Source organism: Oncorhynchus kisutch, linkage group LG10, assembly GCF_002021735.2.
Source record: "Oncorhynchus kisutch isolate 150728-3 linkage group LG10, Okis_V2, whole genome shotgun sequence".
Taxonomy (NCBI): Eukaryota; Metazoa; Chordata; class Actinopteri; order Salmoniformes; family Salmonidae; genus Oncorhynchus; species Oncorhynchus kisutch.
In genome coordinates, this window is record NC_034183.2 from 9,518,527 (window position 1) to 9,543,519 (window position 24,993).

Genomic DNA, 24,993 nt, shown 5'->3' on the forward strand with positions numbered 1-24,993 from the left:
TTTGAGAGTTTAATAACCAGTAAATCAAATTGTCTGGAGACAGACTTGGTGGAGACAACTGAGCACTGAAGGTGACTGTTACGGATACAGTTATCCTGTGTGTGTGTATCCTGTGTGTGTGTTTCTTTTCTCTCCTTCTCCCCTCACAGGTGAAAACCATCACTCCCCAATCAGTCAACAATCAATCATCAATCAGAAGACACACCTCCTCCTGTTTCCTACCCTATCACAGTTCCTTCCCCATGGTTTAAAAACCCCATCATTTGTTTGCTCTAGAGCTAGCTCAATCTCTCTGTAAATGCCATGTCTGTAGGTCTCTGTGTTTCACTCTCTCTTTGTCTTAAACCTCTCTTTTGTTTGAGCACCTCCATAGCACTTTGTCATCACCTGTGAGTATTGTTTTGGTTATGGTGTTTGTTTGTTGCTGGTGGGAAAAGGGGGAAACCAAGACAAATCGCCCATGGGCATACACTACCCGTAGGTGAACTTTGTTAAATACACTAGTTAGAACTGGGCGGACCACCCACTGTATTTTTGGTTAGTTAGTTAGCTGTTGTTAAAGTAGGCTAGTCTAGCTTAGGGGTGTTTTTGTATATTTATTTCTTTCCTTGGGTCCAGCTCAGCCCCTTTAACTGCTCCCCCCCTTACCGTGTGTTTTTATAAATAAACTTTGCGTTTGACGGTAGATTTCAGTTGTCCTGGTTATTTCGTTCACACTTTTACTTTGTCACAAATATAATTTGCATGAGTTATGTTACGGGTCTCATTACCATCCCCCCTAGACTGTCGGGCCAAAAGGGATTCGTAACAGTGACCATTGGTAAAGATTGCCACTCCACCAACTTTGGAAGATCTGTCTTGCCTAAAAAGGTTATAACCAGAAAGGTAAACATCATTATTCAAAACACTTCCTTAACCACATCTCAGTAATGACCAACACATCTGGATTGGAGCTGTGAACCCACACTTTCAGTTGATCCATTTTAGGTAATAAGCTTCTAGTGTTAACGTGCAGAAAACCCAGGCTTTTACGAGAGCAGAAATCAGTGAAGCAGATATCAGAGCACAAGTCAGAATTGGTACTAGCAACTGTAGATGGGCCAGGGTGTACATGCACATTTCCAGATATCATCAACAGTAATACAATCAGGAAATGGCGGACAGCGAGAGCTCTGCAGTGCTGATTTATGACAGAATGTGCATCAGATGGCAACAAGATCATATTGTTCTGTAATTTCATCAGGTAACATGAATACAAAGCCTGCGAGAGGTGGTTAGAATAGGATGGGAGGCCAAAAGTCTCTGTAACCAATAGTCAGAGTCTCGAGTGTGGGAACAAACAGTCTGTCTCACGATTGGGTAAAGAATGTTCGTAGTCAACAAAGCATACAGGAGTCGTGATGCAAATAGCATAATGCACAATAAAATATTTTATATATAACGAGGGGGTAGCCATTGTAAATTCAGTCACTCGCCCAAACAGTGGTGGTGTGTGTGTGTGGGGGGGGGGGGGGCAGACGGTGAACAGATCGCCAGGTGGAATCCAAGCAGCAGTGCAGCAGGCAACGGAAGTAGGTGTCACACCCACTTGGGAGAAGCTTTTATTTCTGGAGGCAGATTTCTTGTTGAAAATGCCAGTCTCTGAACAGCAGGAGGGGGCTTCAAGGCCTCTGGGTTTGGGTGGGGTAGCCTGCCATTTGTTGCGCTCAAAGGCTTCGACACCTCTCGCTTCACAAGTCAGTGCTAATTGAAGTTGTATCTCTTTGCCCTAGCAAGATTGGTAGCTTTCAGTCCTTTATAAAGTAAAATATCATTGTAATGTATTTTCCTTCTTGGCTTTTTGAAAGTAAAAAATAGCTTCAGATTAAGCATTACTCACTCAGTTCCAGGTTGGATGGTGTTTTCAGGTTTCTGTTTGTTTCCCAGAACCTTTGCTGTATAGTTTGGGAATAATCCTTTGGTGTAAGAAGCATTGCAGGTAATATCATCCAAAATCAGGTTGTAGGTTTGGAGTTTTGATTTGGAGTGAAGGTTGTTTAGTTAAATCCTTTGACGTATTGTTGGTTTCTCCATTTTTAATTGAACAAAAATGCACTGGATTGGTTGAGAAGTGATATTAAATTTACACAGTGTACAAAATATTAAGAACACCTTCCTAATATTGAGTGCACCTACTACCCCGTTCATAGGCACTGAAATATTTTTGTCTTGCCCATTCACCCTCTGAATTACAAACACACACACACACACACACACACACGATCCATGTCTCAAGGCTTATAAATCCTTCTTTAACCTGTCTCCTCCCCTTCATCTACACTGATTGAAGTGGATTTAATAAGTGACATCAATAAGGGATCATAGCTTTCACCAGGTCAGTCTATCATGGAAACAGCAGGTGTCTATAATGTCTTGTACACTAAGTGTATATCATGCACAATTTTGACAAGATGGAAGATATCTACTGAATTTATACTGTTTTTCACATGTGTTCATTGGTTTATCAATCTGTTGATGCCATTAAGGGTAAAAATATAAACTTGTTTTACTCCATTGTTCATAAACAGTATAATTGTTGGTTTGCATAAATAATGATTAAATGTTACATGAAATGTAAATATAAAATAGCAAAACCGAATGAAAACCCCTTTGTTAATAACTATTGGCATTAATTCACTTTAACGAGGCATGGAATAATAAATGCATTTTGGATGTTTGAAATATCAGTAGGTGATTTGAGTCAGGCTTCTTCAGTAGTGAAATAAATAAAATTAGCTCTTGAATGTTGTAAAAAAAAAATATGGTGTGTGTAAATACTGGAGTGATGTATGATGGTTAATAAAATTGTTCATAGACTCATTTTTGATACTGTGTCCATGAGTATGCAAGCATGATTGGGCTCCCAAGTGGCGCATCAGTCTAAGGCACTGCATCTCAGTGCTAGGGGAGTCACTACAGACCCTGGTTCCATTCCAGGCTGTATCACAGTGGTCTAAGGCACTGCATCTCAGTGCTTAAGGTGTCACTACAGACCCTGGTTCTATTCCAGGTTGTATCGATTCAAATCCAATCAAATTGATTTATAAAGCCCTTTGTACATCAGCTGATATCTCAAAGTGCTGTACAGAAACCCAGCCTAAAACCCCAAACAGCAAGCAATGCAGGTGTAGAAGCACGGTGGCTAGGAAAAACTCCCTAGAAAGCAGAACAGTTGAAACTGGAGCAGCAGCACGGCCAGGTGGACTGGGGACAGCAAGGGGTCATCATGTCAGGTAGTCCTGGGGCATGGTCCTAGGGCTCAGGTCCTCAGAGAGAAAGAGAGAATTAGAGAGAGCACACTTAAATTCACACAGGACACCAAATAGGACAGAAGTACTCCAGATATAACAAACTGACCCTAGCCCCCTGACACAAACTACTGCAGCATAAATACTGGAGGCTGAGACAGGAGGGGTCAGGAGACACTGTGGCCCCATCCAAGGACACCCCCGGACAGGGCCAAACAGGAAGGATATAACCCCACCCACTTTGCCAAAGCACAGCCCCCACACCACTAGAGGGATATCTTCAACCACCAACTCCAGTCCCATAGGGCAGCGCACGTCGTCCAGGTTAGGGTTTGGCTGGTGTAGGCCGTCATGGTAAATAAGATTTTTTTCTTCAATGACTTGCCTAGTTGAATAAAGGTTCAATAAAATGTTGAAATTACATTTAAGTCATTTCACCTTTTAATCAGAACCAAATGTAGATGTGTATAGTCATCTTTTCAACAACCTTTTCCTAGGTGGAAAACCCAGGGTCAGGTCATCATGGCTGGCTCAATTCCATTTTGACTTCCAAATTTTGTCAAATTTAAGGGTGTTTTGTCTTGCCAGTATCTCTGCCTTGCCCCACCAGTCACTTCAATAGGAATAGTCAGTGGTTAAAGCGGATTTTCACACCTCTGCTCTGGGATCAATGAAATTACACAGCATCAAAGTGTAAACTATTCACTTTCGTTGAGAAGCAAGGCAGTGTTTCACTAGAAGAAAAACCGTGACACTTTACTTTAGTACAAAGACAGAGCACATTGGTGTCTAGAATCTCTTACAATCAAGGCCAGTTTCCTGGAAACAAGCCTATACCAGGTCCAAAACAACCTTTCAGTAGCTATGTTGAGCATTTCAGTCCAGGAGTTAGCCTAGGCTGCGTCCAGGAAACAGGCCCGTTAGAAGTGCAACACTACATTTATTGAATTAATTTGTGATTTAATTGACCCTTTAATTACACAAATCAGTTTGATTCTTATTTACAATGACAGCCTACCCCGGCCACACCCTAACCTGGAAGACACTGGGACAATTGTGTGCCGCCCACCCTGCGGTGGGCGGCACACTAAAGACCCTGGAATCGAAACCAGGGTCTTTAGTGACTCCTCTAGCAGAGACGCAGTGCCTTAGACCGCTGCACCAATCAGGGAGAATATAGTTTAGAAATACCAGATTTTTTTCTTTAGATCACAACCCCCCCCCCCAAGGAATTCAGAAACGAGCCGCATCTAATAAATTCAAACAAAACATATTGGTTTTGTGGGCCTTTTTATTTCACAATCCTTTCAAATGTACAAAAACAAAGACGTGGTACAAAATAAAAGGAATTCACCATAACTCCCCTCTTCCAGAAATAATAAGCTAATAGATGACTGGAAATTGTTATTGTACCAAAGTACATCAGAGGTACAGACAGACCAGGGGAAATAAACTCAATTTCATTGAGGCAAAAAAAAATAAAAAAATATTCAGGCAGGCCCTGGACACCACCGCCACTTTCCACAGTGTTCGCAGAGCGGCAAGACCCTCATCTCAACTGGGCTCAGAGCATTCTGGTAGTTCACTAAAGATTGGAATATAATTTAGTTGTCAGTGTTTTCCCCTCCTTGGAATGTTGGCTCCAGTTGAGCTTCTAGAGTTCGATCTTGTTCTTCTTGGACGTCTCCTCTTCCTGAGCCACCAGGGGGTTGGTGGCCTCCTCCTTCAGGTAGGAGATGAAGTCACTGACCTCACGACCTCCCTGAAAGAAAGAAAAACATCGACAAGCCAGGTTAGCTGCAGCATCAATGTGACACTAAGTCCTACATGTGAGTGAGAGTATCCTTGGAATCTAAACCAAAGCAGTTGTTTCAAATGGGAACAAATGAGTTGTAGTGGGCAGAAGTAGCAGCTAGCGAGATCCTATGGGTATTGTAGTCCACATTTGCATATTTCCGTTAGGGAACGCCTACTCTGAATACATCAATTTGCCTTTTCACTCCTAAACAATAACATTTTTTTTTTCACAAAGAGTGAAGTCAACAAAAAAAATGTAATTTAAAAAATAAACTTAGTCCACTCTGTTCATAGCGGATTCTAGTTTTGGGAACAGAAAAACAGTATTGAGATCAAAGGTTGATTCACCGATGACAAAATGAGCAGAATGTCAAACAAAATCCATCTCCTTCCATATCCTCCCACTGGTAACCAATGAGCTTCCTCTCATCACCATATTTGGTAGTGAGTGGAAATGCCAAGCGGATGCTTCACATTTATACATCTGGTGAAATATCTGTGTCATTGTTCTATCTGGGGTTGTGTGTATACTCAGGACAAACCTCGTATTTCTTCGGGCTCATTTTCTGTCCAGCTGGAGAGAAGAAGATGGTGGGGAATCTGAAACATGGAATTTAAAAGCATGATGAATAAGGAGCAACAGCCATGACATGTACACCGCCTGCATGTCAAACACTTGCTAAATAGTTATGACTGTTGGAAATGTATCACTCACCCTCTGACTTCGTATTGAGATGGCACATCATTGGCTGTGGCATCCATCTTTGCGATGACAATGTTGGGATCACTGGACAGCTGCGAGGTAGAAAGGGGGGGGGGGGGGGGGGGGTTAGTATCACATGCCAATGATGAATGGCCATAATCACATCATTTCAAATCAGTAGCCCTTACCTTCTCTCCCAGCTCTTTCCACTTGGGCTCCAGGCTCTTGCAGTGACCACACCAGGGGGCGTAGAACTCAATCAGCACGTCCTTGTCCTCCTCGTTCACAATGGCGTCAAAGTTCTCAGCTACCACAGTCTGGAGGACGACAAAGGATGGAAAGGGTTGGCCTTGGTGAGAATGGTTTACACAGACAAACCTAGAAAAGCCATTCCTCTTTGTAGAGTAAAACAGGGACATCTGTCAGACAGTGCAACATAAACAGATCCGGCCCCAAACACACTGCTCCAATTGGAAACCATAGAAGTTGCTGCTTCGATTACACATTTTGTCCGATTTGAGCACGCCCAACCACTTGCAATGTCAGTCTCAAGCGCAGACTCACCTTGACGGGGCCGTCGTTGTTCTCAGGGATTGGCTCAGACTTGAGGTAACGCTTCAGCTTGCCGTCAAAGTAGTCCTGCAGAAAACGCTCCAGGGCCTTGCCGTCACGTCTGTGGAAAAACCCAAAGCATTGTACTGAACCAGTAGAGAAATAAAACCCAGACACAGGAAGTTTCTACCTGTAGGAGGGCATCGTGACCCATTAGAGCTGCTATATTTCAGTGGGAAGTGTAGATTTAACTTGCTGGTAGTAAGACAACACGTGTATAAATCTTTGTCTGCTTTTAAACTGCAGTTCTGGCTGATATCCTTTGTTGCAGAGAGTTTCAAATGTCAAACTTAAACCTTTAACATTTTTCAAGGGATGCTTGAAAATCTTCCTTTTCTATGGCAGATTTGAGTGAGTGAGAGCACACACAAACAGTATGTGAATTCCTTAGTTAAATAAAAGGTAGCACTTGTCTGATCAATAAACTCTTAACCAGTAAATTCTCCACCAATGTTCATCACCCTATCCTAAGGGATACCATGTCCGAAGTGCCATTTGGAGTTGTGTGGTGATAAGTGACACTTACGAGAACTCCTCGGTCATGACGTATTTGTCTCCCTTGGCGGTGCGGATACCGACCACGGGAAGCTCCCCGGAGCTGGCGTCCAGGCCCATCTCAGCGATGTCTTGGCTAAAGCCGTTCTTGCTGGCCACGGCAAAGTTCAGCTTGTTCCCCTGGTCCAGGAAACCCTTAGCCACCTTCATTACCCTATAGACAGTGAGAGAGGAAGTTGGGTTCATTGCATATAACACCTTGGAACATTTGTCATGCATCCCAAATAGGCCACTGAAATGCAAATCTGTTGCAAATCTCCATTGAACATGCTTTACCATCCATGTCCAGGAAACCAACCTTCAGAGTACACAACATGAGGTACAAGTTGAGTCTTAGGGACTGACAGCTGGAGAGATTACACGTTAACAAAACATAGCACATGAGACAAAAGGAAGGTTCCCTCCTGGGAATAAGTGTTATTTATTAGGGACCCTACCGGTTCCTCCAGTAGTTGGAGCCTTTGGGGTTCTTCTCGTAGTCCACATCGTAGTAGGCCACCAGCAGGTCCTTGCCCTTCATTTGGTCCTTGTTGTCGTCAGTCATGTGGGGGCACATTCCGAAGCTGACGGAGAAAGAGAAACATGCAGTGTAAGAGGTACAACTTGTTTCATAAAATGTCAGCATGCAAGACGCAGTAGACTAGAGGTACAACTTGGCAAGAAAACAAACAATCCCCTCATTCTAGACCGTGGGATTGAACAAAAAAATGTTTTTAAAGGCTGCTCTTGACAGAGAAACTAGTGTTAACTGGTCCATGCGTCTCCCAAGAATTCATTCAAGAATCCCTTGAAAACTGACTAAGATTCACCAGTGCCAGCAACACGAAAGGGAGAAAATATTGTGGTAAAACTCACATGTTGTCCTGGATGAACTGCTTGATCTTGGCGTTGGTAAACTTGTCCTCGCTGAACTTCACACTGCTCTCTTCAAATTTGTTGTTGAGGCGTGATGGACGGAACAGAATGATTCCCCTGCAATAAAACAGAACACAAGACGATCCAAAAAGGTGACACTTCATTTTTGCACTGAAACATTGGGGGGGGAACGCAGGTTTTAACTAATTAAACAAGAATATGATCTACAAGAACAGTCTGTGTAAAATAAGTGGTTCGTGTGAACCTAACTCACAGCTAAAAGAATGTAAGAAAGCAACCCAATGTCATTTGTTGCCTAGACTTTACTGCAAATGACACTCAAGTCGTAAGAAAAAAAAAAACACACTAATATTGCAGTTAGCCATGACAGCCTTTATAATAGAACACTTGGGATCACACATCTAAATATCGCACTTGTGAAAAAAAATCTTAAAGTAGAAATAGAATTGCTTTATTATAGCGGCCACTACAGTAGACATCAAGTGCACAAGGATACGTGTGCAAAAATAAAGTTCACTGAGTAAATCATTTTTTAATAACCACCCCTCACTCACACAAAAGTAATATCTGTGTGCTACACTGCACATTACTACATTGTTCACTGTCTGCATCTGTGGACATCTGTTCTACAATGTGCCAGCAGAGCATGATACCCTATGTTGGCATAATCTATTTCAGGCAGAGAGAACACCTGGCATACCTCTTTTTATCCACTGTATTGAAAGAGGGAAAGTGTGTGATGTTCCTTTCAACTCTACAGTGGCATCCAGTTTAAGACAGGCTCCAGCTCCACTTGAAACTCCTAATTTTCACTTAATTCTCTCATTCCGAAAATTAACCACATACTGTAGAGCGAAAACATTTGATCACAGATAGTAGTTAGTTCATTAGCTAGTTAACCATGTTAACATTTCACACAGATTGCCAGGTTCCAGTAAGCAACTAACTCGTTATAACTTGAGGAATGGCAAGGAGTCGTATACCAGTTAACACTACAGCGAATTGGTTAGGTTACTAACGTTAGCTAGCTGTCTGACTTTATTAGGCAGCTAATTTTCAAACCATAGACTCAATTATTCGATCAGCTAAGTTAGCGAATGTTGCTCAACATTTCTCTGGCTAGCTTACGAAGGAGAATTCGATCCAGCTAAGAAGACACTTAACAATGCTAACACTTGTTCCACCACACTTTCTCTCTCATCTCAAACGTCCCAAATGCCAGTTTTCCAGTTACAGCTCATGAAGTAAGCTTCATCACCTTCACTCCGTGGTCAGGCTTCTCACCTACCTCTTCATCACCTTCACTCCGTGGTCAGGCTTCTCACCTACCTCTTCATTATCGTTCAGGGGATGCGCTGCTGTAAATTAACTGGCATACTGCCTTTGCAACCCTACTGCTGTATTTCCAGGGCGCTCACTGATGCTGTAAGTAGCACATTGGTTGTGTCTCCCCTCTTCAGTCGCGTGCTGCATTCTGTTATGTGAACGATTGGCTGAGCCTTGATACAGCCAGTATTGCTCCAAATGCGCATCACTCGTTCGCTTACAGCCAGATAAAGACCCCCCCCCCCGTAAACGTCTCATAGGATTTACGATTCACGTACGTCACCCATTTTGGATTCAAAACAGCGAATTTCACCAAAAGGTGACTAGTTTGTGTCCCTGATTAAGTGACAGTTCACTTAAAATACAAGTTAACATGATTTTCCACTTACCTTACGCCTACAGTGGAGGAAACATGTTTGTATTTTGAGTGAACCCTCCCTTTACAGGGATGAACAAGCCAATGATCCGAGAACACTCACTCTCCCTCTACGCCATGTTTCTGGAGAAGATCCTCTGAGTTGGTGTGTGCAAAGCGGAAGGACTCTCGGAGGGCACTGGCCGACTTCAGGAACTCTGCTTTGGCTGGGCTTCCACCGTCGGCAAAGAAACCTGGACAAGACAGACAGGAAACACAGCATACAGTCAAATATCAGATGACAAAGGCAAATAGACATTTTACTCAGTCATTTGGTTGTTTATTCATGCAGAACTCAACATTAAGGCAAAACCTACCCACAACACTTGCGTCACGGTCTCCGACATACTTCGTGAAATCTGCCTCGGTCTTGAGCTCCACAGAAGCTGGGCCGGCCTGCTTTTTAAGATGGCTGACAATTCCATCTGACAAGAGAAACAATTGAAATACAAAAACATGTAATTAGGTGGATAACAGGCAGTGACTCAGCCCATCAGGACAAGACGATATTGAATGTTAAGGCTAAATACCTGCATTTCTGGGTCCATCGTAGGCACCAGCGTCCTCTCCATCTCTGAAGATCTTCAGTGTTGGGTAACCGCTGACTCCGTATTTCTGGCACACGTTGTTGTGGACCGTGCAGTCGACCTAAAGCAAGATGTCAGGTGACCATCACTTAGTGTGACCTAGAGCACAAACTGTGCAACTAGCTCAGTTTATAGAAACCTTATGGACATGGCTGTCTTTACATGAGTGTGGGGTATTACACACACACACAACCTTTTAAGAACAAAAGGTCAAATATGTAAGGTGCATTAAGTGGCTGAAGTACCTTGGCCAATCCGACGATGCCTTTCAGCCGTGTGGCTGCCACCTCATACTCCGGAGCTAGTTTTTTACAATGGCCACACCTAAAGGACAAACAAGCGAGGTAAACTGATAATCTGTAAAACAATAAAATCTTGGCCTTTATGTTGCCTTCCCAGGCAGTGAACCGTTCAGGCCTTAGTGGTAGTTAAAAGCAGGGGGAATTTGATACCACGGTGACAGATCAAATGGACGTGGAAATAAATGCAGCAGCAATGGTTTGAGAGAAAAAAGGATATCCACATATTGCTTGGAAAATACAAACCTGTATGAAGTTATCAAATCTGATCACCCATCTTGAAAAGGATAGATTGCTCTCATTATCTGAGGAAGCCCTGCTCAAATTTGACAGCATTGTTGAACTATGTAAAAGTTTTGGGGACCAATCGGGAGTAGCCACCCAAGCTTCACTGGCCAATCATAAGGTTACAACTAAACTAATATTGTCACTGAGGTATAGAACCTAGCAGGGTCATAGCCAGAAGAGATCCAGCATTTGTCAAATTAACAGATTTGACAGATTAGGAAAATTTATGCAGCGGGTTAGGAGAATTAGGTTAAGGTTAGGACTAGCTTTAAATAAAATGCACACAAAAAAATTGACAAACGCTGGATCCTTCTAGCAATGACCACGTAGCAGGCGTAAAAAAATAAACCCCTAAGAAGCTACATTCAGTTTAGTTGCATCCTTGAAATCCGGATGCATCGGAATTTTGGCAACTCTGCTAAGAGTGGATCGTCACACGGCATAATTATGTCTAAGCCCCGCCCATTTCTATAATTTATCTTTTTAAAATCTGATTATAAACCTAACCCTACAGGTTTTGTTTTCATCCATTTTTAAGATGGTCAATGTTTTACTTTGTGGCTGCGTTAACTAGTGACAACCCAAAAGAGAAGGTTACAACAGTGGCAGGCCAAGCCCCCGACGTCGTTATTGTTAACTTCATTGTAAGGGCATTTCCAATAGTAATAGCTAATAATTTAGCCTTAAGGTTAAAGTCAGAGGTAGACGAGATAACTTAGTAAACTAATGATCAAAACAAACTACGAATTAGGCCATTTATTATTAAAACATGAAACGTTCTGGATAGCCAGGCTCAACTAGTTAGCCAACAAACCAGACACCTTAACTTAACTAGTTAGCGAACACATTTAATAACGCGTAGCAAAGTGCATTTAACAAATGGGAGCAGAAAAGAGAGAGTCACAAGACTAGGCTGTGGCAAATTAGATAAATTAGGAAGTGCATGGCTATGAGCTAACCATTATCAGCTAGGTAACAGTACCTAGCTAGCTAGATGCAGTTGGGGGACACACATTTTGCTAACGTTAACACACGTTTATATCAATTCTAAAAAGGCCCATTAACCTTTTGGACAAGCCAATGTTATTCCTCTTGCGTGAGTAACTGAACAGTATAAGATATACAGAAACGCACAGCTAGTATATCTTACCATGGCGCAAAGAATTCCACGAGAATCATCCCGTGGTCTCCAATTTTACTGTCAAAATCGTCATCCGTGAATTCAATCACATCACTCGCCAGAGCAACCCGGGCGAGAACAACAAAGAAAAACAATTTCAACATTGTAAAACGCGCCAACGTCTTCTAAATCCTGCAATAATAAAATAAAAATAAAAAGAGGCGCAATTTGAAATGTAAAGCTTGTGTTTAAATGGGGGGAAAACCTAATGTACAAGGCTTTCTCGCTAGGCCCAATGTTGGTGGCACTGTTCGAAAGAGAGAAAGCGTTAGTGGTGAGGATGTGAATTACCGGGGCTTCTCAAAAGAACCCAAGTGTGGCATCTTACCATTGGAGTTTAAACAGCGTCATACTGTCTTAATCAGCCAATAAGAGTCCGGCACACGTTATTTCCTTGTTCACGACCAATCTCCAGTCATCTCCTTGGCTATATTGTGAATAATTGTATTGAAAAGAAATCATACTGATATTGATCCCTTAGCTCAATTAATTAAGATACAGTAAAACAAACGTTATTTGTTTGAAAAATAACATACAATCACAGATATTAAAATAGTCTTTATTTTTATGTTCATTGCCTATTCATATCTGTTCATAACAGTCTATGACTTGGGTGACTGGAGTCTCTGACAATTGTATGTGATTTCCTGGATTGCAGGAAGCTTGGCCCCAGTGATGTACTGGGCCATATGCACTACCCTCTGTAGCGCCTATCGGTCAGATACCGAGCAGTTGCCATACCAGGCGGTGATGCAACCGTTAGGATGCTCTCGATGTAGAACTTTTTGAGCATCTGGGGACCCATGCCAAGTCTTTTCAGTCTCCTGAGGGGAAAAGGTTTTGTTGTGCCCTCTTCACAACTGTCTTGGTGTGTTTGGACCATGATAGATCGTTGGTGATGTGGACACCAAGAAATTTAAAACTCTCGACCCGCTCTACTACAGCCCCGTTGATGTTAATGGGGGCCTGTTCGGCCTGCCCTTTCCTGTAGTCCACGATCAGCTTCATTGTCTTACTCACGTTGAGGGAGAGGTTGTTGTCCTGTCACCACACGGCCAGTTCTCTGACCTCCTCCCTATAGGCTGTCTCATCGTTGTCTGTGATCAGGCCTTACACTGTTGTGTCGTCAGCAAACTTAATGATGGTGTTGGAGTCATGTTTGGCCATGCAGTCGTGGGTGAACAGGGAGTACAGGAAGGGACTAAAAACACACCCGAGGGGCCCCAGTGTGTTTAGGATCAGCGTGGCAGACGTGTTGTTGCCTACCCTTACCAACTGCGGGGGCGGCCCGTCAGAAAGTCCAGGATCCAGTTGCAGGTGTTTAGTCCCAGAGTCCTTAGCTTAGTGATGAGTTTCGTGGGCACTGTGGTGTTGAACGCTGAGCTGTAGTCAATGAACAGCATTTTCACGTAGGTATTATTTTTATCCAGGTGGGAAAGGGCAGTGTGGAGTGCGATTGAGATTGTGTCATCTGTGGATATGTTTGTGCGGTATGCGAATTGGAGTGGGTCTAGGGTGTCCGGGAGGATGCTGCTGATGTGAGCAATGACCAGCCTTTCAAAGCACTTCATAGCTATCGACGTGAGTGCTATTGGGCGGTAATAGTGTAGGCAGGGTACCTTTGCTTCCTTGGGCACATGGACTATGGTGGTCTGCTTGAAACGTGGGTATTACAGTCAGGGAGAGGTTGAAAATGTCAGTGAAGACACTTGCCAGTTGGTCCGCGCATGCTTTGAGTACACGTCCTGGTAATCCATCTGGCCCTGTGGCTTTGTGAATGTTGACCTGGTTTAAAGGTCTTGCTCACATCGGTTACCGAGAGTGTTATCACACAGTCATCCAGAACAGCTGGTGCTCTCGTGCATGCTTTAGTGTTGCTTCCCTCGAAGCGAGCATCAAAAGCATTTAGCTCGTCTGGTAGGCTTCCGTCACTCCGCAGCTTGCGTCTGGGTTTCCCTTTGTAGTCCGTAATAGTTTTCAAGCCCTGCCACATCCAACAAGCGTCAGAGCTGGTGTAGTTGGATTGAATCTTAATCCTGTATTGACGCTTTGCTTGTTTGATGGTTTGCCTGAGGGCATAGCGGGATTTCTTATAGGCGTCCGGATTTGTGTCCTTCTCCTTGAAAGTGGCAGCTCTAGCCTTTAGCTCGATGCGGATGTTGTCTATAATCCATGGCTTCTGGTTGGAATATGTACGTACGATCACTGTGGGGACGACGACGTCGATGCACTTATTGATGAAGCCAATGACTGAGGTGGTATACTGCAAAATGGAGGGCGAGGGAGAGCTTTGTATGCATCCCTGTGTGTGGAGAAAAGATGGTCTAGAGTTTTTTCCCCCTCTGCTTGCACATGTGACATGCTGGTAAATATTTGGTAAAACTGATTTAAGTTTGCCTGCATTAAAGTCCCAAGCCACTAGGAGCGCCAATCCTGGGTGAGCATTTTCTTGTTTGCTTATGGCCTTATAGAGTTGGTTGAGTGCGGTCTTAGTGCCAGCATCGGTCTGTGGTGGTAAATAGACGGCTAGGAATAATATAATGAGAACTCTCTTGGTAGATAGTGTGGTCTACAGATTATCATAAGGTACTCTACCTCAGGTGAGCAATACCTCGAGACTTTTTAAATATTAGATATCACGCACCAGCTGTTATTGACAAAAAGACACACACCCCATCCCTCGTCTTGCCAGACGTAGCTTCTCTGTTCTGCCGGTGCATTGAAAATCCCTCCAGCTCTATATTATCCTTGTAGTCGTTCAGCCACGGCTCAGTGAAACATAAGATATTACAGTTCTTAATGTCCCGTTGGTAGGATAATTGTAGGTCATCAATTTTATTTTCCAATTACTGCATGTTAGCAAGTAGAATTGATGGCAGTGGGAGTTTACTCGCTCACCTACGGATTCTCAAAAGGCAGCCCGATCTGCTTCCTCTTTTCCTCCGTCTTTTCTTCACGCAAATGAAGTGGATCTGGGCCTGTTCCCGGGAGAGCAGTATATCTTTCTTGTCGGACTTGTTAAAGGAAAAAGCTTCTTTCAGTTTGTGGTGAGAAATCCCAGTTCTGATGTCCAGAAGTTATTTTCGGTCATAAAAGATGGTAGCAGCAACATTATGTGCAAAATAAGTTAGAAAATAAGTTACAAACAATGCAAAAACGTCAGCCATCCTCTTCGGCACCATTTTAACTTGATGTGATTAAAGAGAGTGATTAATGTATAAAATCCCGGTAATTTATTGGGTAAAGCACCAATGTTTCAGCGTCACTGTGCCTTCTTCAGGGTGCGATGCCAAAAGGTTGGTGTTTTACTAGAGTGCGCAACTCTCTTTATTTATTTATTTATTTTCATAGCTTACAGTTTATTCGCTGTTAGTCAGCACCTCTAGACTAAATAACTTTCTCTAGGTGTGTGCCAGCTCAATGCTTTTTATTATACTTGAGGTGATTAAACACTACACCTGATAGGCTCAACAGCTCATACCTTTTGTTATCAACTGCATGCTAAATAACAAGGGTGTATGTGTGTGTGTGTGAGAGAGAGAGAGAGAGAGACAGACGAGGAGAAGTACACTAGTCTAATGGGGAAAGACCCACAACAGCTGGTGTGCTTTGAGATCTCCCCATCTCCCCCAGTGGGGCAGCACCATCACCATGGACCGCCATCGCCAGGGACGACTGGATTCTAGAGACTAACTCTCCACAGAGTCTTGAATGGAAAACTAAAGCCTTGGGTTTTAGTTGTGCCTGGAAATGTCATGGCGGGGGGATTTTACTATGGCGATGTACTTGAGACTCATATTGAATGTTTTTTGTTGTTGTTTGTTGATCAGTGTTTTTTTTCATTATAATTTAAAGCAATATTTCAGATGTAGTTCAGCTTTGCACATATTCCTTTCTATTGTATTGTTTACTGTATATTGTATAATATTATTGTGGGGCTAATCTTCTGTCTGATGCGTGGGTTCACCATGATTAATGCCACAACAAAGAATAATTGTTGATGTGGTTTATTACATAAGTAACATATAACTCACAGCACAGTGTGATCAAGTACCTAGCAGCTAGTTAGTATGAGTTAGTTAGGACGCTTCAGCTTTGGCACAAAACGAGCAGTGCCCCCAGTCCTGTGTCATTAAGCCATCAAGAGATCAATTTACTAACTGACAATCACCGGGTGCATGACCACTATATTAAATACCCATATACTATGGTAGCCAATAGAATTACAGGAAACGTGCCAACGTGCACGCATGCACGCGCACACACACCTTGAAATAATTATTCAGGTAAAATATTTACGAATATCATTGTCATCATTCCGAATACCATTGTATTGGAGAAACAAGCAGGTGAAACATATTAAAGTCTCCCTCAACTAATATGTAATGCATATTACCACAGTCGAGTCTACCTGCAGCTCTTGTAAAAACAAACAGATGAACATTGACTGGAATTTTCAATGACATAAGATTTTTGCACTACATTTAGTAGACACACTTGTCCAGAGCGACTTACAGTAGTGAGCGCATGGTGCTGGTACCCTGTAGGAATCGAACCCACAGCCCTGGTGATGCAAATGTCATACTCTACCAACTGAGCTACATGGAACCTAGCTTGAATGCCTACTCCGTTTCAAAAATTCTTACTGTATTTATCTCACTCTCTTAATTAGTTTCATTATTACAACATATTTTGTCACAACTTTCAGTAGCCTGTTTGCCAGGTCTGCAGATGATCTGTCTTCCCTTTAGCTTGGTTTTTGCTCTCTGGACTAGAAGTAGATCTGGCAACCTGACTATTCTTTCTGCCTCAGAGGTGTTTGATAACATGGACCCCAAGCTGGAGATCCAGAAGCTGGTTCTGGACATGTTGGACCGGATCATCCTGGCACTCTTCTTAGTAGAGATCTTCCTGAAGTGGGTAGACAACATCTGATACTTCTGGAAAAGCACCTGGAATATCTTAGATTTTTACTGAGAGTCAAACCAAGAAATAATTAAATAACGAGTTCTCTGTGAATGTACTGTAAACTGCATGTGAGGTAAATAGATACATTAGATACACACAGTGGTGGAAAAAGTACCCAATTGTTATACTTGAGTTAAAGTAAAGTTAGTAAGTCAAAGTATTTGGTTTTAAATATACTTAAGTATCAAAAGTAAATGTATAAATCATTTCAAATTCCTTATATTAAGCCATAATTTTCTTGTTTTTTAATTTAATTTATGGATAGCCAGGGGCACACTCCTCCACCATTATAAACGAAGCATGTGTGTTTAATGAGTCCACCAGATCAGAGGCAGTAGTAATGACCAGGGATTTTCTCTTGATAAGTGTGTGAACTGGACAATTTTCCTGTCCTAAGCATTCAAAATGTAACGAGTACTTTTGGGTGTCACGGAAAATTGATGGAGTAAAAACGACATTATTTTCTTTAGGACTATAGTGAAGCAAGTAAAGGTTGTAAAATATATAAATAGTAAAGTAAAGATACCCCAAAAACGACTTTAGTAGTACTTTCAAGTACTTAAGTACTTTACACCACTGAATACACATAAATAAATACATACAAACCACATAAACTCAGCAAAAAAAGAAACGTCCCTTTCAATAAATTGCAATGTCCGTACTGTGAGACGCCTAAGACAGCACTACAGGGAGACAGGACGGACAGCTGATCGTCCTCGCAGTGGCAGACCATGTGTAACAACACCTGCACAGGATCGGTACATCCGAACATCACATCTGCGGGACAGGTACAGGATGGCAACAACAACTGCCCGAGTTACACCAGGAACGCACAATCCCTCTGTCAGTGCTGACTGTCCGACTAGCCTGAGAGAGGCTGGACTGAGGGCTTGTAGGCCTGTTGTAAGACAGGTCCTCACCAGACATCACCTGCAACAACATCGCCTATGGGCACAAACCCACCGTCGCTGGACCAGACACTGACGAGTCGCGGTTTTGTCTCACCAGGGGTGATGGTCGGATTCGCGTTTATCTTCGAAGGGATGAGCGTTACACCGAGGCCTGAGGTGTGTCACAGCATCATCGGACTGAGGTAGTTGTCATTGCAGGCAATCTCAACGCTGTGCGTTTCAGGGAAGACATCCTCCTCCCTCATGTGGTACCCTTCCTGCAGGCACTGCAGTACTTAATGCAGCTGGTGGCCACAACAGATACTGACTGTTACTGTTGATATTGCCCCCCCCCCCCCCCCCCCTCCTTTGTTCAGGGACACATTATTCCATTTCTGTTTGTCACATGTCTGTGGAACTTGTACAGTTTATGTCTCAGTTGTTGAATATTGTTCTGTTCATACACATATTTACACATGCTAAGTTTGCTGAAAATAAATGCAGTTGACAGTGAGAGAACATTTATTTTTTTGCTGAGTTTAGATATTATGCCTATTATATATACAGATATAGAGTACGTATACCAAACATTAGGAACACCTCACTAATATTGAGTTGCACTGGCTTTTTGCCCTCAGAACAGTCTCAATTCATCAGGGCATGGACTCTACAAGGTGTTAAAAGCCTTCCACAGGGATGCTGGCCCATGTTGACTCCAATGCTTCCCACAGTTGTGTCAAATTGGCAGGATGTCCTTTGGCTGGTGGACCATTCTTGATACACACGGGAAACTGTTGAGCATGAAAAACCCAACAGTGTTGCAGTTCTTGACACAAACCGGTGTGCCTGGCACCTACTACCATACCCCGTTCAAAGGCCCTTAAATATTTTGTCTTGCCCATTCACCCTCTGAATGACACACATACACAATCCATGTCTCAATTGTCTCAAGGCTTAAAAGTTCTTCTTTAACCTGTCTCCTCCCTTTTCATCTACACTGATTGAAGTGGATTTTACTTAATGTTTTGTATACTCAGTGTATTTAAAAAATAATAATGTATTTAACTAGGGCAAGTCAGTTAAGAACAAATTCTTATTTACAATGATGGCCTACCCTGGCCAAATCCTAACCCGGACGACGCTGGGCCAGTTGTGCACAGCTCTATGGGACTTCCAATCACAGCTGGTTGTGATACAGCCTGGAATGGAACCAGGGTCTGTAGTGATGCCTCTAGCTCTGAGATGCAGTGCCTTAGACCGCTACACCACTCGAGAGCCCCCTGTAACGATAGACACAAAATAATTGGTCGAAATTATAGAAATGTTGAAACACCCAGAGACGATAGGTATTGGCCAATACAGATTAGCAGGCCTAAATCTAAAAGGAAAATTCCACCCAAAAAGTATATTTTGGTATTTGTTTCATTAGTCCATTATTTTTTATAGTCTCAATGTTTGTCATGTCAGCAATCAAGTTTTCAAGATATATAACTTTCAAAATACAGAAATACTGCCGGTATTGAAAACTTGATTGCTAGTGTAGCCGATGCGAAATGGCTAGCTAGTTAGCGGTGGTACGCGCTGATAGCGTTTCAATCGGTGACGTCACTCGCTCTGAGACCTTGAAGTAGTGGTTCAAGGGCCGCAGTTTTTGTGGAACGATGGGTAACGATGCTTCGAGGGTGACAGTTGACGTGTGCAGAGCGTCCCTGGTTCGTGCCCAGGTTGGGGCGAGGGGACGGACGCAAAGTCTATACTGTCACACTGAAATGCAAAACATTTTGGGACTAGAAAAATGAAATGGGTTGTATTTCTGTAATTTGTATTTCTGTATTTTGAAAGTTATATACACTTGTCGTGTCTTTACAATCATTAACTCAAGACTTTTAGTTTTTATTAAAGATTCTCTGTAATTAGCATTTCGTAATGAACTAATCAGGCAAATGTAATTAACTAGGAAGTCGGGGCACCAAGGAAAATATTCAGATTACAAAGTTCTAATTTTCCTAATACAACTTTTCAGATATTTTTATATCTGATCAATTAGTCTTCTTAATAAATTATTTATTTATTTGACCTCACGTTAGTCTCATTCCAAACGCCGTAAATTGTTGGTTATCTGCACGAACCCTGTCTTCACTATTGGTCATCCATACATCAATTGTCTTAAAATAATTTATTTACTAACTAAGTAACAGAAATGCATAAACAACAGTAGTTACAAGGAAATGATAACGGAGTTTCCCTAGTGGGATAAACCGGCATCGCGACTTGGTGTTCAAAAGGGAAGTGGGGGTCGACTGAGATAAGACAACACACAGTTGATAATTATAACAATTGAAATGCTAATCCTTTGCACATGAACGCTCACTCATTCGGAACAATTGCAATCAATCAATATATTTACGCTCAGTGTGTTGTCGGGATCTCTGCTGAAAAGTTAGTTTCTGTTGGAGAGTTTGTCCGTCCTCTCTGTCATGGTTAGAATGGATAGTTCAGAGTGACATTCATTCATGTTGTTATGGGTAGATGTTTCGGCGGTTGTCGGTCATCGCGTTCAATGATACCGAATTCCTAGCTGCAGACTAGTAATTAATATCAAAGACTTGTTCTTATTCTGTCGATATCGATAGTCTAAGAGTTTAACCACGTGGGATGGTTAAAAGATTCAGCAGTCTGGTCTCAAACCTTGGCCCTCTCTTTATCGAGGTAAGCTGGTCTGCAACCTTTGTCCTCTCGTAATTGAGAGCAACATGGTCTGTTGAGAAATTCTCAAGGTGGGTTTTTTATTCGGAATTGCAGAAAAGGGCCTGTCCCAGGATTCCCGACCACAACTGTGCTCATGGGCGGCCCTCTGATTTAGTTAAACTCCAAAGGGAATTGGAGTTTCCTTCATTAAACAGTCCAAAATCACATTATACAATTTCACAAACAGTATCATCTTCACTCATTCATCTTATACAGCAATTAGATGTAAGCCTCATATCTGAGGCTATTATATAAACAGCGTTATGGTACTGTGGCCAAAGTGTACCAAACGGACCAGTTCGTAGCTGGATTCTTCACCGATCTTTTATACCTTCTCCAGAACATACATGTTGTTCGGACCTCAAGTTCTGTGAGGTGGAAGAAATTCCTTTGTTCTCTATGAAAATGTACTCTGTCTCTATACTGTGGCCATGAGGAGATAATCTCCTCCAGGAATTTACAACCTCTCTCTGACCACAGCAGCCTGGGTGTAGGAGACAGGGGGGTAGGGGGATGGTGCATAGAAAAGGCCGGTGCAGAGGGAGGGGTGCTCTCTGTACCCAAAGAGGGCAACGTCATGACACACTGAACAAAAATATAAAGGCAACATTTAAAGTGTTGGTCCCATGTTTCATGAGCTGAATTTGCCATATGCACAAAAAGCTTATTTCTCTTGGATGTTGTGCACAAATTAGTTTACATCCCTGTTATTGAGCATTTATCCTTTGCCAAGATAATCCATCCACCTGACAGGTGTGGCATATCAAGAAGCTGATTAAACAGCATGATCATTACACAGGTGTACCTTGTGCTGAGGACAATAAAAGGCCACTCTAAAATGTTCAGTTTTGTCACACAACACAATGCCACAGATGTCTCAAGTTTCGAGGAAGCGTGCGATTGGCGAGCTGTTTGCTGATGTCAACTAATTGAACAGACTGCCCCATGGTGGCGGTGGGGTTATGGTATGGGCAGGCATAAGCTGCATGAGGCACATGGCAGTCACACCAGGTACTGACTGGTTTTCTGATCCACGCCCTTTTCTTGAAGGTATCTGTGACCAACAGATGCATAGCTATATTACCAGTAGTGTCCAATTCAAAGATTTGGGCCTAATGCATTTATTTCAATTGACTGTTTCCTTATATGAACTGTAACTCTGTGGACTAATGAAACACATCGTTTTTGGGTGGAGTTTTTTTCCTTTAAGGATGTGTTTACAGGCCATGACCTTCATATTGTTGCTGCTGCTGGTGTTTGCTGATATCTTCGCTGTGGTCAGAGTCATCCAGAGTTACACTCGCTCCAACGTCGAGGGTCTGGTTTATAATATGACCTTTAAGTGTGTGATATTTGCTCTTACTATGAAATATTTTTGGGGGATGTATTGAACAGTAGTATTTCTCTCATTCTCAGTTATGATAAAATAATAGGATTTAAATGTGTTTTAAACAGTTGATATTGAGCTTATCGTGCAAAATTACATTTGTCATAAATCTCCTACATTTTGAATGGCCTTAAAGAGTAGCATGGGGCGGCAGGGTAGCCTAGTGGTTAGAGCGTTGGACTAGTAACCGGAAGGTTGCAAGTTCAAACCCCCGAGCTGACAAGGTACAAATCTGTCATTCTGCCCCTGAACAGGCAGTTAACCCGCTGTTCCTAGGCTGTCATTGAAAATAAGAATTTGTTCTTAACTGACTTGCCTAGTTAAATAAAGGTTAAATAAAAAATGCAATCTCTTCCCACTGGGCACAGATGTCAATTCAGCGTTTAATAAACGTTGGTTCAAAATCATTTAATTGGATTGATGTAGAAACAATGTTGATTCAACCAGTGTGATATTACATAAAGTTGGAGTCCCACCAGTCAGAATCAATTTCTGTTAAGGAACAAAACTTACAGTTTTGACAAATTCATGTTACATGTTCAAAAGTTTTTTTGACACATTTTCACAAACTTTCAACTGGTCTCCCAGAGATATCTGCAACTCCTTCATCATTCTCTTCATCCTCATCATCACGGATCACTAATATGCTCTGATCGCCAACACCCGCAAAGTTCCAGAACTGGACCAAGACACCTGTGGCCTGTACATCATCTTCTGGCTGCAAACATAAAACAGACTAGACTTCCATTGCAAACCATTTTAAACCATTTTCTATTTCATGCCCTAATGAACGGGCCCCTGGTTTCCTCTGTTAGACTGGGAGGTGTACGTGGAGGACAACCTGATGATGATGCAAGAGGAGGACAAGAAAGTCACCTGGCCCGGGACTCTCTCTTCAGGTACTTTGAGCTGCAGAACCACCTGGACGAGGATTGGAAGAGGCTGAAGAACATCCTGGACGAGGAGAGGAAGAGGCTTCAGAACATCCTGGACGAGGAGAGGAAGAGGCTTCAGAACATCCTGGACGAGGAGAGGAAGAGGCTTCAGAACATCCTGGACGAGGAGAGGAAGAGGCTTCAGAACATCCTGGACGAGGAGAGGAAGATGCTTCAGAACATCCTGGACGAGGAGAGGAAGAGGCTTCAGAACATCCTGGACGAGGAGAGGAAGAGGCTTCAGAACATCCTGGACGAGGAGAGGAAGAGGCTTCAGAACATCCTGGACGAGGAGAGGAAGAGGCTTCAGAACATCCTGGACGAGGAGAGGAAGAGGCTTCAGAACATCCTGGACGAGGAGAGGAAGCGGCTGCAGAACATCCTGGACGAGGATTGGAAGAAGCTGCAGAACCACCTGGACGAGGAGAGGAAGAGGCTTCAGAACCACCTGGACGAGGAGAGGAAGAGGCTGCAGAACGTGGCAGGTAAGGAATCACATGTATAGTAGTAGTCCCCTACCAGAATGGATTTAGACAGGGAAGAGACTGGGGTCAGGTTAGGGCTGCATCTCAATAGTCATAAGTCACCATATTTGTTTCCTTGTCTCCTTTCCTTCATCTGCACTGATCAGTGATAATGAAAGAGATGAGATGGGCCAATGAGTTCAAATAAATTTCTTCCTATTGATAGTAAACTTGAATGGCCTCACACTTCCACAGGATTTTCAATAGGGGGCGCTCTTACACAGTTTTCAGTGAGCCCCCTGGTAGGCCATGAACAATATCCACCAGTTCTCCTTGGGATTATTCCCTGGAATCAAATCCTCATATTACGGGGTTTAGATATGCCTATCTGGTAAAGACAACATTTGTTGTCAGGGTGAATCATGTTTTTACTTTCTCATTCAACGGTTTCCAATGATTATTTCTGCCCCTAAAATGTAGGAACGGGGATATTTAATGTCCAGGTCATTCTTGCAATGGGTTGGCATTTGCATCCCTTTGCAACCATGAAAAACACTTGACAAATAGTTACACATCATACATATTTAAATATTTATCAATGATAAAACAAAATGCAAGTCCTTCATATTGCAAAACGTTTATGCATTGTTTAAAGTGCTAGTAATATTTTTTTTTCCCCTGTAGAGATGAGTAGAGTTGTAGTGTCATGTTTTGGGGATTTAAAGATATCTATTATTTTGAAAGCTAGAAAGTAAACAAAAATATTTCATATATTGTAAATATCAATAAAAACAAAAGGATATTAAAAAATATATTTTTTAACAAATATAATATATGTACCTAAGTTATATGTCATTGTTGTTACCGTCTTGACAATCTGTCATTACAAAGATATACGTTGAGCATTCCCTCCAGTGGCAAACTTATCAGAGGGGTTTATATTAAAGAAAATGATTAGCTAATCAGACCCTTTTATGATGTTATATTACATATCACTTAAGAAAATGATTAGCTAATCAGACCCTTTTATGATGTTATATTACATATCACTTAAGAAAATGATTAGCTAATCAGACCCTTTTATGATGTCATATTACATATCACTTAAGAAAATGATTAGCTAATCAGATCACATATCACTTTAGACAGGGTTGATTACTTTAGATTTGAGCATCTGTCCAAGATGGCGTAGCAGTAAGTCGTCCTGTCGTGTCGTGTCCCTGTATATTTTGTTTATATTTTGTTTATTTTTCGTTTTTTTACATATTTTTCGTTTTTTTACATAGCTATCCCTTTAAAAACATTTTGCTAAACCTAAGCTTCCAAATACGCTGGATCTTCACAACTAGCTATCTAGCTAAACCGCAACCCTGGACGATTACCCCTGGCTAGCGTTTCCACCCACTTAGCTTGAAGCTAGCCCGGCCTGCGCTACCACCGTAGCATACTCCTGAGCTACAATACCCGGGCCCACGACCGGTCTATCGATGTCACCGCATGAAGAGGAATAAACAGACTCACCCCATCGCGACGTCCCCCAAAGGCTAACTCTCTAGCCCTCGCTATCTCCCTGCTTGCTAATTCGGCCTGCTAACTGCTAGCTTGTCCAGCTCCGGTCCGCTAACTGCTACCTTGTCTAGCCCGGGCCTACAAACTGTTAGCTTGTTAGCACAGGC

At 42.4% G+C, this 24,993-nt stretch overlaps 1 protein-coding gene across 1 annotated transcript; it reads right to left on the bottom strand.

The window, feature by feature from the left end:
- Positions 1 to 4,560: 4,560 nt before the first annotated feature.
- On the bottom strand, positions 4,561 to 12,246 carry LOC109897706 (protein disulfide-isomerase A3). Its single transcript, XM_020492234.2, has 13 exons — positions 11,896 to 12,246; positions 10,404 to 10,482; positions 10,102 to 10,219; positions 9,889 to 9,996; positions 9,636 to 9,765; positions 7,810 to 7,926; positions 7,392 to 7,517; positions 6,926 to 7,108; positions 6,352 to 6,460; positions 5,976 to 6,104; positions 5,800 to 5,879; positions 5,627 to 5,684; positions 4,561 to 5,049 (listed from the first exon to the last, which is right to left on the bottom strand). The coding sequence occupies exons 1-13, from the start codon at positions 12,027 to 12,029 to the stop codon at positions 4,942 to 4,944; spliced, it is 1,479 nt and encodes a 492-aa protein (XP_020347823.1). The 5' UTR covers positions 12,030 to 12,246; the 3' UTR covers positions 4,561 to 4,941.
- Between the last annotated feature and the right edge of the window lie 12,747 nt (positions 12,247 to 24,993).